An 18391-nucleotide genomic window follows, 5' to 3' on the forward strand; every position below is an offset into this window, starting at 1 on the left:
GCAGCAGCTCTCTTCTTGCCAAGAGCATGTGGTTTGGGCTGGATGGAGGCTCTGCAGACTTGACTGCCTGTGCTGGCTGTCAGAATTGGAGATCAGTGCAGGCACCATGCAACTCTTTTTGTACATGTGTTCTCTCCTTAATAGGGTAATGTATGAACTGGTCCTGAGTCCAGTTATCAGGCTGCAACATTCGGTCTGGTCAACCACATTCCCTTGAAGGGAGACACAAGCCCTTGAGCTCTTCCCGTTTTCTATCTGAATAGGATTTTAGGCCCTGGAGTGGGCGGCTAGATTGTTCCCCTGTCCCCTAATTGAGCAAATTCAAGCAATTCCAAACTTCCCGTCTAAGGGAGCTCCGCCGATCTGCTCCAATCCAGAAATGAGCATTTCTGCTTGTTTCGGGTTGGCCCCGGACGTGCTAAATCTCCTTTGTACAAGCGGTAGGCCCTGCTTACGGAATGGCATCAGCGGGGCTGGCTGCTTGTGGGACAGAAGTGGTAGTGAGCCCCACCATTGGAATCTGCCCATTGATCACTTGTACATGAAACATTCATAGAATAGTAGGGTTGGAAGGGGCCTATGAGACCATCGAGACCAACCCCTGATCAATACAGGAGTCCAAGTCAGAGCATCCCTGACAGATGGCTGTCCAGCCTCCTCTTGAATGCCTCCAGGGTGAGAGAGCCCACCGCCGCCCTAGGTCATTGGTTTCATTGTCGTATTGCTCTAAGAGTCAGGAAGTTTTTCCTGATGTTCAGCTGGAATCCAGCTTCCAGTAACTTCAGCCCATTATTCCGTGTCCTGCACTCTGGGATGATCGACTGTGTTTGATGGGGATGTGGAAGTAGCAAGAAATTTTAGTGGTGTCGGCTAGAGGCCTTATTTATTCATTCATCTATTAATTCTTTGTTTATTAGACTGGTATACCACCTAACTGGCAAATGCCCTCAGGGCAGTTTACAATAATAAACTTCGTTGTTGGGGGCAACAGACAATGAGGGCCCCTTGAGACGCAGCCCTGAGCTCTGTAGGAGCTGATTCCTTGGGAAGGACTGATCCAGTTGGCAGTGCTCACTTGGTTGCATTGCTTTCTTCCAGTCACATGGGGATATCTCATGGAAAAGTGGCTCTCATGTGGCTGGAGAGTTGTGTCTGAATTTCTGGCTGTACGTGTGACCTGAACTGAGAATCATTGCTGGGTTCCTCTTCCAAACATTAGCAGAACACTAGCTTAATATCATACGAGATGAGTCCTTTGTACAATGAAAAGGTATCTCCTCCCTGCCTGTAGGATTAAAGAGATCTTTTAATACTAAGTAAATCTGAAATCAGTTTGCTCCCCAAAGTTCTTGTTCTCAGATACCTCTAGAAATGTGGATCTTGCATGTTCACCAGATAATGGCTGCATTTGGACTTAATGATAAACCATAGTTTATTATGTCAGGAACAAGATTTGGCTCCCCCCTGCCACTCATGTGGTTCCCCTATTTCCTCTGGCATGCACACAAGGAGGAGATCAGAAGCTTTTGCTTCTGATATCAGTTTGCCACACTTTAACGTTATGTCCAAATCCTAAATTGTGGTTAATCTTAACTATCGTTTGTTGAAACAAGTCGGCTTCATAACCCAGGATTTGAAGTTGGCTTGTTTTAAACAAACCCTAATTAAGATAAACCACAGTTTGTTGGGTTCAGATGACACGACAAGCTGCACTTAATCAATCACAGAAGCCAAAGCTTTCGAACTCCTCACAGCTGCACTGGGTGGGGGGGAGGGCACGAGACCAAGGCTCAGCTAGGCTCATGATGTCCAGACGTTGCCATTTTCTGTGTGTCTGCTGAATATCTACCAAAGGTTTCACATTTATTCTTGACACTTGACGCTATTTGATTTTCAGTATTTGATATGGTAGTTGATATTTGATGGTAATTTGATAGTTAAACATACAATGGTTCAGCTTATTTGAAAGCTGGCATGCAATGGTATTTAGTATTTGTCAGTTGACTGCTTCTGAGATCTCATATTTTGATGGCTGCCAAAAATAGAAATACAAAAATAGTCAAGAGATGCCAACAAGTTTAAAGCACTAGAATTTTCAAACTTCAAGGTAAAATGTTGCATTCAAAATGCAACAAAATAAAAGAAAAATAAAATTGCATTGAAAACATGAATGCTGAAATATGACCCTTTGGCAAATTTCAAATATTTTCCAACATGCATTTTGGCTCTGCTGCTAACCCTAAATATTTATCTATCAGGCTGAAATACAGGGGGCTTATTGTCACTTCCAAGGAATCAAATCACATGTACTAATAGTGAACTTGGGTGTTGAGTTGGAAAGGGTGTGCAGCCAAAACGGGACTACTCATAAACAGGCAGAAGGGTAGCAGCATGCTCTGAGGGGAACCTCAAGGTTTGGAGAAGTAGAAAAACGCACTTGGGGGGGGGAACCCCGAGGGGGCAACACCCCTCCCCCGCAAAACAGCCCAATGAGGGCCGAGCCGGTGGCAGGGCCGGCGTCATGGGTAGGCCTGGTCAGGCACTTGCTAAGGGCCCTCACCCCAGCAGGGGCCCACTGACAAGAGCCCCTGGAGTTGCTCCTCCTCTTGCCCATTGCAGCCTGCTTGCTCACCTGCCTCTCGCTCCGGCCCAGACAATGGTGGGGGTGAGGAGGAGCAGGAGACGGCACTGCCTGCTTGCTCCCGGGCTCCCTGCTAGTGGTCGCAGTGATGAGAAGAGGAGGAGGAGCAATAGCAGCTGGTGGCAAGGATGGCAAGAAGGTGGCCTCCCTGAGGGAGGGGGCCCGTCGAGGTTGCCCTGCCCAGGGGCCCTCGAAAACCTAGAGCTGGCACTGCCCCGTGGGCATAGGATACTGACTGACTGCCATTCCCCTGACATGGGGAGGTAGTGGGGAGGGGGAGTGCAACGGAGTGTCCCGGAAGGGGCCTGGCTGGAACACAGACCAGGGGCACTCTGTGCTGCAACATTTTGTTGCAAGTTCCACTTGTACTCCATAGATGCCTTCCAGTCTGAGCATCTTATACTCCCAGCCAGGCGCGGCGTTAATGGATTCTCTTGTTTCTCGCAGGGTTTTATGAGCTGAGCGATGGGGCTTCCGGGTCACTCTCCAACTCATCCAACTCTGTCTTCAGTGAGTGCTTATCCAGTTGCCACTCCAGTACTTGCTTCTGCAGCCCTTTGGACGCCTCCTTGAATAGCTCCGACGGACGGCCCAAGTCTGCAGGTACAGCGAGAGCGTCGGAGGCCCCAGAGCTGCTTCTGGGGTGACTTTGGTTATTAGCTGTGGCGTAGTGGAGCCAGGGCTCACGGGGGCGCTGCACCTTTTTTATTAGCAGGGACGCTGATGTCACCTGCTGCACCTGCTCAGAAATTCCCTGTTCCTCCTGCGCTTAGGTGTAATCCTCATAGTAGCTGGTAGGAAATGAATTTTTCTCAGTAATGATATATTGCTCCTATTGTAACGCAAAGTATTTTTGGTCGACTTGGTCTTGAACTGGCAATTAGGACCTTTACCAAACTTTACCGAAGGCTTGCTCCTGGTGGAGATGGAAACTGATAGCACTGGCTTGTAGATATGGATCAGCACAGCTGCCTGCAGTTTTGGACTCTCCTTGGGGGTGTGGCTCTGGGGACTGTCACGATGAGTGTCTGCACATCAAAGTTCACCACTGCACCACTGGTTATTAGTGGTGACTTCATGAGCTTTTCCCCTGTGGTGCCTGTGTGCTGGAGTAATCATGCTTCCCACCAGGCAAGCTGTGTGATGTGTTGGATGAGTTTACTGATGTATTTATTACATTTCCATACTGCCCAGTAGCCAATGCTCACTGAATAAGTTGGATAGGTTCCAGCTGTTCATCAGCCCTGCTCTTCTTTGGTGTTCAGAGGGAGTTGTAGCTCTGATTAGCCGATGCTGGGAAGTGTAGCCGGTGGAGGAAACTACAGGCCAAGGTCGTTACTTCAGTTCTCTGCTTATGAGCTTCCAAAAGCATCTGGGTAGCTGCTGTCAGATGCAAAATGCAGGACTATTTATTTATTTATTTATTTATTATTTAAAACATGTATGTTGTTGTTGTTGTTGTTCAGTCATTCAGTCGTGTCCGACTCTTCGTGACCCCATGGACCATAGCACGCCAGGCCTTCCTGTCCTGCGCTCTCTCCCGGAGCGTGCTCAAGTTCATATTCATTGCATCCGTGATGCTATCTAGCCATCTCATCCTCTGCCATCCCCTTCTCCTTTTGCCTTTAGTCTTTCCCAGCATCAGGGTCTTTTCCAGGGAGTTTTCTCTTCGCATTAGGTGGCCAAAATATTGGAGCTTCAGCTTCATTATCTGTCCTTCCAATGAGCAGTCAGGGTTGATTTCCTTTAGGATGGACTGATTTGACCTCCTTGCAGTCCAGGGGACTCGTAAGAGTCTTCTCCAGCACCACAGTTCGAAAGTATCAATTCTTCGGCGCTCAGCCTTCCTTATAGTCCAGCTCTCACAGCCATACATTACTACTGGGAAAACCATAGCTTTGATTAGACGGACCTTTGTCGGCAAGGTGATGTCTCTGCTTCTTACTATGCTGTCTAGGTTTGCCATAGCTTTCCTCCCAAGGAGCAAGCGTCTTTTAATTTCATGGCTACAGTCACCGTCTGCGGTGATCTTGGAGCCCAAGAAAGTAAAATCTGTCACTGCTTCCATTTCTTCCCCTTCTATATGCCAGGAAGTGATAGGGCCAGATGCCATGATCTTAGTTTTTTTTAATGTGGAGTTTCAAACCAGCTTTTGCACTCTCCTCTTTCACCCTCAACAAGAGGCTCTTGAGATCCTCTTCGCTTTCTGCCATTAGGGTGGTATCGTCTGCATATCGGAGGTTGTTGATAATTCTCCCGGCAATCTTAATTCCGACCTGTGATTCATCCAACCCGGCATTTCTCATGATGTACTCTGCATATAAGTTAAATAAGCAGGGTGACAATATGCAGCCTTGTCGTACTCCTTTCCCAATTTGGAACCAATCGGTTGTTCCATCTCTGGTTCTTACTGTTGCTTCTTGACCCTCGTACAGGTTTCTCAGGAGACAGGTAAGGTGGTCTGGTACTCCCATCACTTTAAGAATTTGCCACAGTTTGTTGTGATCCACACAATCAAAGGCTTTAGCGTAGTCAATGAAGCAGAAATAGACGTTTTTCTGGAATTCTCTTGCTTTCTCCATGATCCCGCAAATGTTGGCGATTTGATCTCTAGTTCCTCTGCCTCTTCTAAACCCAGCTTGTACTTCCGGTAGTTCTCGGTTCGCATACTGCTGAAGCCTAGCTTGTAGGATTTTGAGCATCACCTTGCTGGCATGTGAAATGAGCGCAATTGTGCGGTAGTTTGAACACTCTTTGGCGTTGCCCTTCTTTGGAATTGGAATGTAAACTGACCTTTTCCAGTCTTATGGCCACTGTTGAGTGTTCCAGATTTGTTGGCATATTGAATGCAGCACTTTAACAGCATCATCTTTTAGGATTTTAAATAGCTCAGCTGGAAGACTGTCATCTCCGCTAGCTTTGTTGTTACTAATGCTTCCTAAGGCCCACTTGACTTCACTCTCTAGGATGTCCGGCTCAAGTTCAGTGAGCGCACTATCAAGGCTATCAGGGACATTCAGATCTTTCCTGTATAGTTCTTCTGTGTATTCTTGCCACCTCTTCTTAATCTCCTCTGCTTCTGTTAGGTCCCTGCCTTCTTTGTCCTTTATCATGCCCGTCTTTGCACAAAACGTTCCCTTGAGATCTCCGATTTTCTTGAAGAGATCTCTAGTCTTTCCCATTCTGTTGTTTTCCTCGATTTCTTTGCATTGTTCATTTAAGAAGGCCTTCTTGTCTCTCCTTGCTATTCTCTGGAACTCTGCATTCAGTTGGGTATATCTTCCCCTTTCTCCCTTGCTTTTCGCTTCCCTTCTTTCCTCAGCTCCTTGTAAAGCCTCATCAGACAGCCACTTGGCTTTCTTGCATTTCTTTTTCTTTGGGACGGATTTCGTTGCTGCCTCCTGAACAATGTTACGGACCTCCATCCATAGTTCCTCAGGCACTCTGTCTATCAGGTTTAATCCCTGAAATCTATTCCTCACCTCCACTGTATATTCATCAGGGATATGATTTAGGTCATACCTGAACGGTTTAGTAGTTTTCCCGACGTTCTTCAATTTAAGCCGAAATTTTGCAAGAAGCAGCTCATGATCTGAGCCACAGTCAGCTCCAGGTCTTGTTTTTACTGACTGTATGGAGCTTCTCCATCTTTGGCTGCAAAGGACATAATCAATCTGATTTCAATATTGACCATCTGGTGACGTCCATGTGTAGAGTCGCCTCTTGTGCTGTTGGAAAAGAGTGTTTGCTATGATCAGCATGTTCTCTTGGCAAAACTCTATTAGCTTTTGTCCTGCTTCATTTTGTACACCAAGGCCATGCCTGCCTGTTATCCCGGTGATTTCTTGATTTCCTACTTTAGCATTCCAATCCCCTATGATGAAGAGGACATCTTTTTTTGGTGTTAGTTCTAGAAGGTGTTGTAGGTCTTCATAGAACCGATCAACCTCAGCTTCTTCGTCCTCAGTGGTTGGGGCATAGACTTGAATTACTGTGATGTTGAATGGTTTGCCTTGGATTCGTACTGAGATCATTCTATCATTTTTAAGATTGTACCCCAGTACTGCTTTTCCCACCCTTTTGTTGACTAGGAGTGCTACTCCATTTCTTCTAAGGGATTCTTGCCCACAATAGTAGATATGATGGTCACCTGAATTAAATTCGCCCATGCCTGTCCATTTTAGTTCGCTGATTCCCAAGATGTCGATGTTCAATCTTGCCATCTCATGTTTGACCACCTCCAGCTTACCTTGATTCATTGATCTGACATTCCAGGTTCCTAAACAATATTGTTCTTTACAGCATCGGATTTTCTTTTCACCACCAGACACATCCACAGCTCAGTGTCCTTTCGGGTTTGGCCCAGCCGCTTCACTCTTTCTGGCGCTACTTGGAAATACCCTCTGCTCTTCCCCAGTAGCATATTGGACACCTTCCGACCTGAGGGGCTCATCTTCCAGCGTCATATCTTTTAGCCTTGTGATACGTTCCATGGGGTTTTCTTGGCAAGAATACTGGAGTGGGTTGCCATTTCCTTCTCCAGTGGACCACATTTTGTCAGAACTCTCTGCCATGACCTGTCCGTCTTGGGTGGCCCTGCATGGCATAGCTTATGGCTTCACTGAGTTACGCAAGCCCCTTTGCCACAACAAGGCAGTGATCCATGAAGGGGTAAAACATGTATATCCCACCCTATATCATTAGGATCTCAGGGCAGCGTACTGATAAAATCAATGTAGACGGTATAAAACAATAAATAATTTAAGCAGCTAAAAACAAATTAAACCATTAAGCAAGCTAATGCCAATTTAAAATCTAAAACAATAAAAAGTTAAAATAGTGGGCTACTGTAGGGAATGCATTAGATGGTCTGATCCAGCAGCACAGTTCTTGTTAGGACCAGACCTGCAGTGTCTGGGCAGGGGGCATGCCTTGTTTCCCTGATCTCAGTCTGGGTTCCAGTCATCTCCCAGTTTGCAGTGTTTGCCTTATATGGAAGAAAGAAAATAGCCTCCAGTCCACAAGATGGAGGTTTGGGGGCAAGAACATGCACTGTGTCCCAGACACTGTGATCACCAGGGGCAAATTTAGCTCTCCCTCTGGATGAATGTCCCTGAATGTCCACCTCCCCGCACTTCTTAAGTGAACGTCATTTGGTATGGCCTGGTTATTATAAAACAGCAGAGTGTAAAAAGAATGTTTCTTAATGGTTTTATTGCTTTGTGGGTATTTGTAATCTGCCTTCGACCTATGATTTAAAACAGGGGTGGGGAACCACTTCCATCCCAAATGCTGAATTCAATTTCAGAGAAGCTCTCGGGGGCTGTGTTCCAGTGGTGGGCGGGACAAAAGGGAAAGGGGCAGGGCCACGATGCAAAAAATACCAGCATATTGCAGCTTGGAGCTCCTCCTGCTGGCAAGTCAGCCTTAGGAGAGGCGTTTCAACCTTTCTGAATGGGCAAACAACTGCACAAACGCGGGGAAACACCAACCAATTGGGGGCTGGGGGCCGGGGCTGTGGCCATTTAGCAACCCCCAGGGGGCCGGTTGGGGACCCCAGGAGAGCCGAATTTGGTGCCCAGACCTGAGGCGCCCATCCCTGATGTAAAGAGAGGCCAGTAGGAAACGCACTCATATGGGCGTGGGGAGGAAGTAAATTGTTGACCTCAGAGACACTGCTGGCAAGAGCTGTGGATGAGTGAGGATCTGGGTCCTCACCCTCAACCCTGTGTGGGTTGCTCTCCACCAATGTGAGCTTCACATGTGGTGAGTTTTCTCTGCCGGATTTGTGCAGGGGGAACCTGTGCCTTGCTGGTACTCATGCGCTGTTCTCTGGGTCAGCAGGCACTCCTCCTCATGCCTACCACCTGCCCAGTTTGGGGAGCAGTGTGGCCTCTTCCCTTCAGTTGGTTGACAGTCCTGGGAGTCAGCGATGCTCTTTGGTCTTCCAGTTCGCCACATGGTCTCACTTCCTCCTTTGCCATTCACTGGTCTGTCTCAGGCCTTGGAGAAGAGTTGAGTTCCTGAACCACCCACATTTGTTTGAAGTCTTATTACTCTTGGAAGAGGTTTGGGAAGGTCCACAATGAGGCCCTGTATGGCTTTCCAAGCATGGCTTTTTCAAAATGTTGCAAGAAGATCTACTGGGGGTTACAGCAGTGTGTTAAGATCGTCCAGATTTATCTTGGCAATGGATGATATCAAGTATAGCAGCCTTCCCCAAGCTGGTGCCCTCCAGATGTGTTAGACCACAATTCCCAGCATCCCCCAGCTGTCTGGGGGATGCTGGGAGTTGTAGTCCAACACATTTGGAGGGCACCAGCTTGGGGAAGGCTGAAATAAAGTCTGCCAGGTGTATCATTCTGACCAGGAGTGTGGGAAAAACAGAGGTACCTTATTTCATACACCTGGAGCTGATTTCTACCAGGTCAGGTAGTCATTAGTCCAATGAGGATGAATGAGCTGGAGTTGCTACAGTTTCATCCGAATAGTTTTCTAGGGAAAGGGAGTTGTTGTGATTAATGATCACCTCAGCAGAGACATCCTGTGTTGGGTACCAAACAGACTCTGTGCTGCTTTGGTTATTTATGATGCAGCTGTTTGGGCAATTAGACATTCAATGCCTGCTCTTGCCAATGTCAGTGAGCTCTATAGTCCCTCCCCTACCAGGTGTGAGCAAGGCGATGCTCGTCACATCTCTTGGTAGGCTTGAACCACCATCCTTTTCATTAGGAGCCGGATGCATCGGCCACACGTGCCAGAGAGATAAGGGGACAGCTTAGTGCTGCCTTTAAGAAGTTAGCCATGTGGACATGGTGGCTAGGGATCACGCACCTGTTGGTGTCATTCATAGGGACTGGTGGAGGACCAGGGCTATAGCTGGACTTCATAATCTGGACTCTGGGAATTTATACTGCTGAAACAGCACACCCATTTCCCCCAGTTTAGAACTGTGTGGGTGTGTTGTAGGAAATTCTCTCTGGCAAGCTGAATGGATGAAATCAAACTTTGGCAAAATTGGACTAAATTTCCAGTCTTAAATTTTGAATTTTGGTGGAAACATTCATGTCAGTAAAAAATCAGTGAAAGCCAGACAGAGGAAGAGGGCCCTAACTAGAAAAGGAGTGATGTTTGAAATCCAGTGTTGTTGGGGGTTTTTGGTGTGGGAGGTGGATGGGGGAACCCTGATCCTTAATTTCATATTTTTGGACCAGGGTTAGGGGGGGCGATGTTGGGCATCAACCCTAAAGTCCAAATTCTACAGGAAACTGTGCCCTTAACTATTTTCTGATTTGGATTTTGAATTCAGAACTTTGTTTTGATTTCCAAAAGGTCAAACTTCCTTTGGACACAAACCTATGCATGTTTAGACAGAAAAAGGTCCTACACCTCCCAGCATTCCCCAGCCAGACTGTTGCAGGGCTTTTCTCCTGCTAAACAAGCATAGGATTGCACCTTTAGAGTTTTACTGTAGTCATAGACGTTATTATTTCTATTAAGAATGGAACATTTCCTTTCTTATTTCTCCTCCTCCTCCCTCCCAGATCTCATTGGCTGGCTGGAGTATAACAAAGGAAGCCAACATGAGGACAAGTCTGTGGGGATGGTCTCTCATTCTCCATCCACACCACCCCCGAATTCCCTAGACGTCGTCGCAGATGTGCATCCAAAATACCAGTGCGATCTGGTGTCCAGAAATGGGAGTGATGTGTACCGCTACCCCAGCCCCTTGCATGCTGTTGCGGTCCAGAGCCCCATGTTTCTTCTGCCAGTGACCTGTAACCCCGCAAGAGAAGAGGAAGAAAGAACTGACAGCCACGTTGTTGATGTTTGTGTTGGTCTGAAGCTCGACTTGGCCAAAACAGGCACTTCCTGTCTCCCGCAAACCCCCCATTCTGCATCCTGCCCCATGGCCAACAGAAAAATGGACAGCTACATCTTGAGCCTGGTGCAGAAAAAAACCCTGTCGGTGAGGACTAACAAACCGAGGACGAATCTGAATGCAGATCCCGCCAAAGGGATTTTGAGACACGGGAGCCTGTGCGTTCGGCAGATGGCCAGTGCTGTCCACAACAATGCCACCAATCTTAAGAGCCTGAGTCAGGCATTTCCACATTCCAGTGGAAACCCCACCGCCCTAGATAATGGCGCCTTCTCCCCCTTAAAACAGCTTTCAAGAGAAGCGGAGCACCTGGAGACCAAAAAGATGCCTCTGCCCACAGTATTTTCACCAAATGCCAGCCATGAACTTCAAAGCAAACACCCGCCAAGGAACGTCAGACCTCCGGAGGCGACGCGCTGTGTTGTGGCGAGCAAGGGTGATGTCCCCAAGGAAAGTGGCCAGACCTTTGCGGCATTTCTGAAAGAAAGCCCTTGCAGGCACACGACACCCCTGAAGGAAAACAAAGCCGTCCAGCTGCCGAAAAAGATACTGTTTAAAAGCAACGGGGTGGTGCAGACAGCTTGCTCTGTTCCTCAGGAGACCAGGCCTCCGCTGGATTTCAAGAGTGAGGGGTCATCCTCTCAGAGCCTGGAGGAGGGGCTGTTGGTGAATGCCCAGTACATACCGGCTCAGCCACAGACAGTCCGACTTCACAAAGGCACCAGGAGCGTCAAAATTCTCAAGAGCTCTGTGGCGAAACACAGGTCTCATCTGGTCACGGTGCTGGAGAATGGGCCGCAGGCTGGGCGGGAGAAAGGCAAACCCACAGGCAAGAAGTGCCGCTTCCCCGATGACTTGGATACAAATAAGAAGCCCAAAAAGGCGACCTCGAGGGGGAAGAAAAGTGGCCACCTGCAGCCAGAGGCCAACCTTCTGAGCCGGCCGCCAGGTGCGCTGAAGTCCGTGGTGAGGCCCCATGGGCATGGCCGAGAACCGGTGGTTGCCAAACCGAAGCACAAGCGGGCTGACTACCGGCGTTGGAAACTGTCGGCAGAGGTGTCTTATGAAGAAGCCCTTCGGAGGGCAAGGAGGAACCGGAGAGAAGCCGTCGGGGTCTATTCGCAGACACCCCATCCTTACGTCAGCCCCTACACCTACGTGGCCAGTGACTCGGAGTACTCGGCAGAGTGTGAGTCCCTTTTCCATTCCACGGTGGTGGACACCAGTGAGGATGAAAGGAGCAACTACACCACCAACTGCTTTGGGGACAGCGAGTCTAGCTTGAGTGGGGTGGAGTTTGTTGGCGAAAGCACAACGACCAGCGACTCGGATGAGAGTGGGGGCCTCATGTGGTCCCAGTTTGTCCAAACGCTTCCAATCCAGGCAGTGGCCGCTGCTTCGGAGCTCCATGAAAATGCAGCCAAAGCCTTTGTTAAGATTAAAGCCTCACATAACCTGAAGAAGAAAATCCTCCGCTTTCGCTCTGGCTCCCTCAAGCTGATGACTACTGTCTAAATACGTACTGTCCATACATAATTACAAGGATAATGATAATAATAATAATACACATGCCTACACATGGGGGAATGAGTATGTGCGTGTGCATGTTAGGCATGTCTGCCGTGGGGAAATCTGGCCCTTTTTGGGCTCAGCTTGTATTTGCAAGCTGAGCCATGGGCTTTTTCTCGAAATCTGGGAACTTTTCTCAGTTTCCCCCTCATATAGAACAACTTGCGCAAATTGCTCCTGCAAATTGCACCCTGCAAATTGTGCAAATTACAGCTGAAATCTGTGCAAATTACGCAAATTGCAGCCATAATTTGTGGAAGTTGCTATTTACAATTAAAAGAGGAAAATCCGCGCACTGGCCAGACTGGATGCGATCACGTGGAGCCAGCTCAAAGGGAGGTGAACTGAAGTCCGGGGGCCAGCCAGGCTGCTGAAAGCTCGGTGAACACCACCCCCCAGACGGATTTCTCTGGCATCCCTAGTGTGTGTGTATCTACTTGTGTAAGGGTATGTATGTGTGCACTGAGTTCTTGGTGGGTCTTGGTCATGCTTCACACGAGTAGCGCCAGCTCCTAGATCTGACCGCCCTGTGAGAAAAGACACTCCAGATATTGGAATGCTGATGCACACGGGGTGGGGTGAGGGTTAAGCTTTTCCACCTGCACTGCACTCCTTATGAAAGTTGTCGCTCCTGAAGTATAGTTTGGCACAGTAGGGAAGCTGCAACAGGCAGCAACAGCATCTTTCCTTCCATGCTGAATAGCACCATGGTATTTTTATCTGGAGGTTTTTCAGGGTATTATTTGGGTGTTTTCCCCAGGATCATGGTGCAAGGGGAAAAGGTTCAAAAGGGGGGGTGCAGAACCTCAGGACCAGGGATCAAATCCAGCCCTTGTGGGGTCCCAATCCTGCTTCCCAGAGGGCCCCGCCCCCTTTCTCCCAAATACCAACTACTTGGTGGTTTCCTGGTGTTTCTGCATTTCCCCCTATTCTAAAAGGTTTAAATGCCTTTCCTAGGGCTTGGTGACTGGCAGGACGAGCTTTAAGCTAAGATACACTGGTATTTTGTCTCTGCCCTTTTTAAGAAGACCCCTGCTGGATCAGACCAAAGGTCCATCTAGTCCAGCAAACTGTTTATTCCTTTGGCCTAGCCCGCCACTGGAACGCAGCCCCCCAAAGCTTCTCCAAAAAGGAATTTGGCTCTTGGGCTGAAAGGTTCCGCACCCCTGGGTTGAAAAATAACCCCTCCCCACTTGCTTCACTCTTGATCTCGATTAATGCCTCCCCCACAGCTGCTATTAAAAAAAGAAAAAAGAAAATGATACAACGCTAAGCAGTGTGTTCCACATAACATGTAATTTCAAAATCCAGGATTGGAGCCCCAATCGGGGACAGAGTGTGGCTTGCGCCTGCCACCTCTGATGTGCCCCAAGACATATCCTGAGGAAAAACAGCATTGCGAAACCCCCGTACGTATGAAGTTGCAGAATGTTTACTATCTCCCCTGACCACGCATGCCTGTTTTGGTCACTGATGGCATGTCAAGGATCTACCAGGAAAATCTCACACACCCCAGCTCGCTTCCAGTTTACACATGTTTTCCTGCTTGGTCACCTGAAGGCTGTCTTCACTTGCCATAAGCAACCGGGCAAGCAGCTATTTACAAGCCCGGGGCTGCATAGCAGGATGATCAACCAAGCCTTGCTCTATGCAGAACCTTCTCTTGGTTTCTGGTGCTGCTTCTCTCCTTGCCGGATGTGCACTAATATGCCAAAATGAAGCTCTCCTGCAGGCTTTCCCTGTGTGAGCCCTGTGCTTGAGGTCATGCGCACATCTCCTTACTTAAACGAAACAAGGTGCTTCTTGTACATATTTTCCCAGAATGCTGTTGTTATGGGTTTTTAAATGCACATATTTAAATCTTAATGGACTGCGTAACTTATGTCACTTGAACCTCCGAATATTTGATACTAGTGCCTTTTAAGTGACAAAGCAAAGACCACAGCACTAGTTTTAAGAGAGGAATATGACCACCAGTTTTAAACTATGACAGCTTCAAGCGCATAGAAACAGAAGACGTCTGGAGCAACTGTTGGTTACTCTTCTCATCTTTGGCCAAGGGTGGGTTAAAAGGCATCTGAACCCTATGTTGATCCTTACTTTGGTTTCTACAGATCCTTTGATTTATACAGAAAAGTCCTCTTCTTTGCCTCCGTTCACAGTGGCAGGAACATGCCATGTTCATACACACAGGCAAAAAGGCCAGCGGATGGTTTTGACTGGGGGTACAGTGACTTCAGTCCACTGATTTGTGTTACATTTACAAAGTTCAGTTCAGTTTGTTGCTCAATGGCTAACCAGGCTTTTGCATAGACATCAGACTAAAAACACAAAGCAGGAAAGGTACAACATGTCAACATAGAAGAAAATCTGGCTAGATGTAAAAATTGGAAAGCAAGCGATAATTTAACCATCAACAACTGATACGCATACTAAAAAGTATTAAATTAATTAAATTAGCTCAATAACCTATGTTGTCATTTGTCAAGATTAAACAAAAACCTTCCTCTTCCCGAGAGCCAGCTTAATGTAGCAGTGCAATATGTCACCAAATGATCTGTTGCAGTAAGAGATCATTTTCAGGATCTCACGGGAAGCTCCCTTACACCAAGGCCAATCCCTCTGTCCCTCTAGCCCAGTATTGTCTCTTCCAGGGGGAGGGATGGAAGCGAAGACTTTCTGCATGCAGAGCAGATGCTCTGGCACTGAGCTATGGCCACATGAAGCTGCCTTGGGCTTGAAGAGCCAGCACTGTGTAGTCTGGCTTCCAGCCGTTCTCTCTGAAGGCCTTTCCCAGCCCTGGAACCCGAGATCCATGAGATGCTTCAGATTCAACCTGGGGCCTCCTGCATGTGTTCCACCTCTGCGCAATCAACTCTCTTGCCATCCTTTAACAGTTAACAGCAGCTTTCCACAACCTGATGCCCTCAAGATGTGTTAGACTACAACTTCGAGCATCCCCCAGAGCAATCCTAACTCCCTGCTACTCTTGTTAATGCTCGGGGACTCTGAGTAAACAACAGCCAAGACAGAAGTCCAGCTAGCCCTGCATTCATTGTAAGAATCCCAGCAATTGGCAGATCCTAGATGGTCCATCATAAGAACATCAGAAGAGCCATGCTGGATCAGACGAAGGGTCCATCTAGTCCAGCGTTCTGTTTACACAGTGGCCAACTAGTTGCCCATGGGAAACCCACAAACAGGACATGATTGCAGCAGCACCCTCCCACCCATGTTCCCCAGCAACTGGTGTACATAGGCATACTACCTCTGATCCTGGAGGCAGCATATAGCCAACAGGACTAGTAGCCATTGACAGCCTGATAGGAATTTGACCAACCCCCTTTTAAAGCCATCCAAATTGGTGGCCATTACTATGTCTTGTGGTAGTGAATTCCATAGTTTAACTACGTGCTGTGCGAAGAAGTCCTATCTTTCCTGAATCTCCCACCAGTCAGCTTCATGGGATGACCCCAGGTATGAGAAAGGGAGAAAATGTCTCCCCTCACTTGCCTTTCTCCAAGCTAAACAATCTCAGCTGTTGTAACCTTCCCTCATAGGTAGTTTGAAGTCTTCTGTCCCTGGTTTAAAAACCTACTTGGCTCTGATCAGACCCAATGCAGAATGTGGCCCATGACAGAATTGGTACTTTGGAATCCTAAGAACATGTCCTCTAAACATTTTATTTTAAGAACAAGTTCTAGCACTCATGATTGAGAATTAAACCTGAAAAGGCATGGGCACTTTGTGCCAAACACTGAAGTAGCACTGAATCAAAATATTGCACAGCTCCTGAAATTCAGCAAAATTCCTGAATGTCAAATTCAGTGTTTCCAATTGCAAAGTGATACTCACATTTTTGAACTTTGACATCTTGTAATGTTCAGTATCAACTTGCCATATTTAATGCTTTCAGATTGCTTTATCTGTATTCCAGAACCTCCTACATTTATCATTGGAAACATTAACATGTCAAGGAAACGTGTTCATTATTTATTGTCACAATTTTGTACATAAGTGTATTTGTTCTGTTTTTTAAACCTACAAATTAGGATAACTTTTTTTGCAAGCAGATGGTGTTTGGAGAAGATGCTTTAGAACAGGGGTGGCTCTCCAGATGTTGTTGGACTTTAACTCCCATCAGCCCCAGTCAGCATGGCCAGTGTTCAGGGATGCTGGGAGTAGTAGTCGCACAACGTCTGGACGGCCACAAGTTCCCCACCCGTGCTTTTGAGATATTTCCCCCTTGTTTCAGCTTGAAACAGCTTTCAGTCTTGAAAGGCCTTTCAGGGGCGACACTTCTACAGGCAGCCCAAGTCTGTGCCCCTCCGCCTCTGCATGCATGGTGCTCTGATGTGTTACAAGAATTAAAATACGGGATTTGCCGTCAGCGGTGCAGAGCCCGAACAAACAGCCCTGCCCCTCAAAACCAGGCTGACAGAAGCCTGCAAGTGTTGCCAACCTGTCTGCTTCCTCCCTACCCCCCCCCCCGACTCTGCAGCCCAAACTAAATATTGGCAGGTTTCCAGCATTCTAGTTTCAGACAATACTTCTTGCAAAATTTGGGGCAATTTGTGTATGCAGATTTCCAGATTTGTGTATGCCCATTCTGCTCACATTTTCAAGCTAGATTTTTAAAAATGTCCCAGAAGTTAAAACAGGAGCCTCTGCTCTTCTGTTATGTGAAAAGGAACAACTTCCATAATACTATGAGGCAGACCTTCAGATGAGGAAGTTCCTGAAATGGCTTCAAAAGAGAGACTTGCAATCTGTGAGGAACTATAAAAGAGCAAAGCTAACACGAGGAGTGCATTTGATATATTTCCCATCATAAAAAGGCTAGGTGTTCTAGTCCCCAATCTGGTGTCCTCCAGATGTTTTGGATGACAGCTCCCATAAGCCCCAGCTAGCATGAGCAATGGCTGGGGATTATGGGAGTTGTAGTACAGCACATTTGAAGAGTGCTGGGTTGGGGCAGGCTGGCATAAAGCCCTGAATATGTGTAGTGAGGCTAGAGCAGGGGTGCAGAAAGCGGGTCTGCACCCTTTGGGTGAGGCAATTCCCTCGCCTTTCAGTTGCTGTTCTGATTCCATTATTCAGACCCTGTCTTAGAAGAGCTGCGTGGGCGCGAAAGAAAGCAGAAGGAGATGAGCATCTAAAGTAGATCACAACGAAGAGAAATGGGTTCTCAGGATGCAAGATTGAATTTATTATAAGAAGCCCAATGCGTTTTGGCCTCCTTTTTTCTTATATTAGGCCTTCTTCAGGGGTTTACTAAAGAAAAAATTCTGCAGAATTCTTTCAACAAAAAATTATCTCCCGAGTCGCCAATAGATTGACACAGGAGACAACTTTTTGCTGAAAAAGACTTCTTTAGTAACCCTCTGAAGAAGGCCTAAAATAAGAAGGAGGGGAAAGGCCAAAACTCGTTGGGCTTCTCACAATAAAGTCAATCTTGCATGCTGTGAACACAGCTTGAAACAAAGGCCTACAAAGCCCTGCATCCTGATTCCCGCAGTGGCCAACCAGATGCCTCAGGAAGCCCACAAGTAGGACATGACAGCAATAGCCTTCTTCTACTGTTGCTCCCCAGCCACTGGAATTCAGAGCCATGCTGCCTCTGATCCTGGAGGTGGCATATAACCATCCTGACTAGTAGCCGTTGATGGCCTTCTCCATGAATTTGTCTAATCTCTTTTTAAAGCCATCCAAGTTGGGTAGCAAATTCCATTGCTTAACAATGCACTGTGTGTAGGAGTTCCTCCTTTTGTCTGTCCCAAATTTCCCACCATTCAGCTTCACGGGATGACCCCATTGGGTTCCAGTATTGTAGGAGAGGGAGAAAAATGTCTTTTCCATTTTCTTACCATATGTAATTTTATAAACCTTAATCATGTCCCCCCTTTCTTACCTTTTTCTAAACTAACCTCATGCCAAACATGGTAACCTTTCCTCATGGGATGGGGGGGGGGGAAGGGAGTTGCTCCAGCTCCTCAATCATTTTTGTTGTCCTTTCTGCACCATTTTCAGCTCTGCAATATCCTTTTTAAGATATGGCGACCAGAACTGTACACAGTATTCCAAGTGTGTAATACCCTGGCTATTATCTGACTCGATTTCCCTTCCTTTGGACTCTGCGAAAAGCCAAGTTGTCTTTTGAGTATATTGTGTAATATTTGTTTTCTTAAAAACCCACACAAATATGCATGTTGAGAGCATGAGCGTCAGTCGTGTTAATAATTTCTGTCAATGTCCAATAATTGTACATCATAAGCAGCTGTGTTTTATATCTATAAATC

The 18391-nt window shown here is 47.2% G+C and overlaps 1 protein-coding gene across 1 annotated transcript in view; it reads left to right on the top strand.

The window, feature by feature from the left end:
• Positions 1-14556, top strand: part of DACT1 (dishevelled binding antagonist of beta catenin 1) — a 32744-nt gene extending 18188 nt beyond the window's left edge. Inside the window, exons 3-4 of the mRNA XM_084835968.1 lie at positions 3089-3244; positions 10186-14556. Coding sequence (XP_084692094.1) covers positions 3089-3244; positions 10186-12038 — 2009 coding nt within the window. The 3' untranslated portion in view covers positions 12039-14556. The remainder of the gene's footprint in view (positions 1-3088; positions 3245-10185) is intronic.
• The last annotated feature ends 3835 nt before the right edge of the window (positions 14557-18391 follow it).

The sequence above is a fragment of the Heloderma suspectum genome, chromosome 1, assembly GCF_057233095.1.
Source record: "Heloderma suspectum isolate Gila_16-S chromosome 1, 16-S_ref, whole genome shotgun sequence".
Classification (NCBI taxonomy): Eukaryota; Metazoa; Chordata; class Lepidosauria; order Squamata; family Helodermatidae; genus Heloderma; species Heloderma suspectum.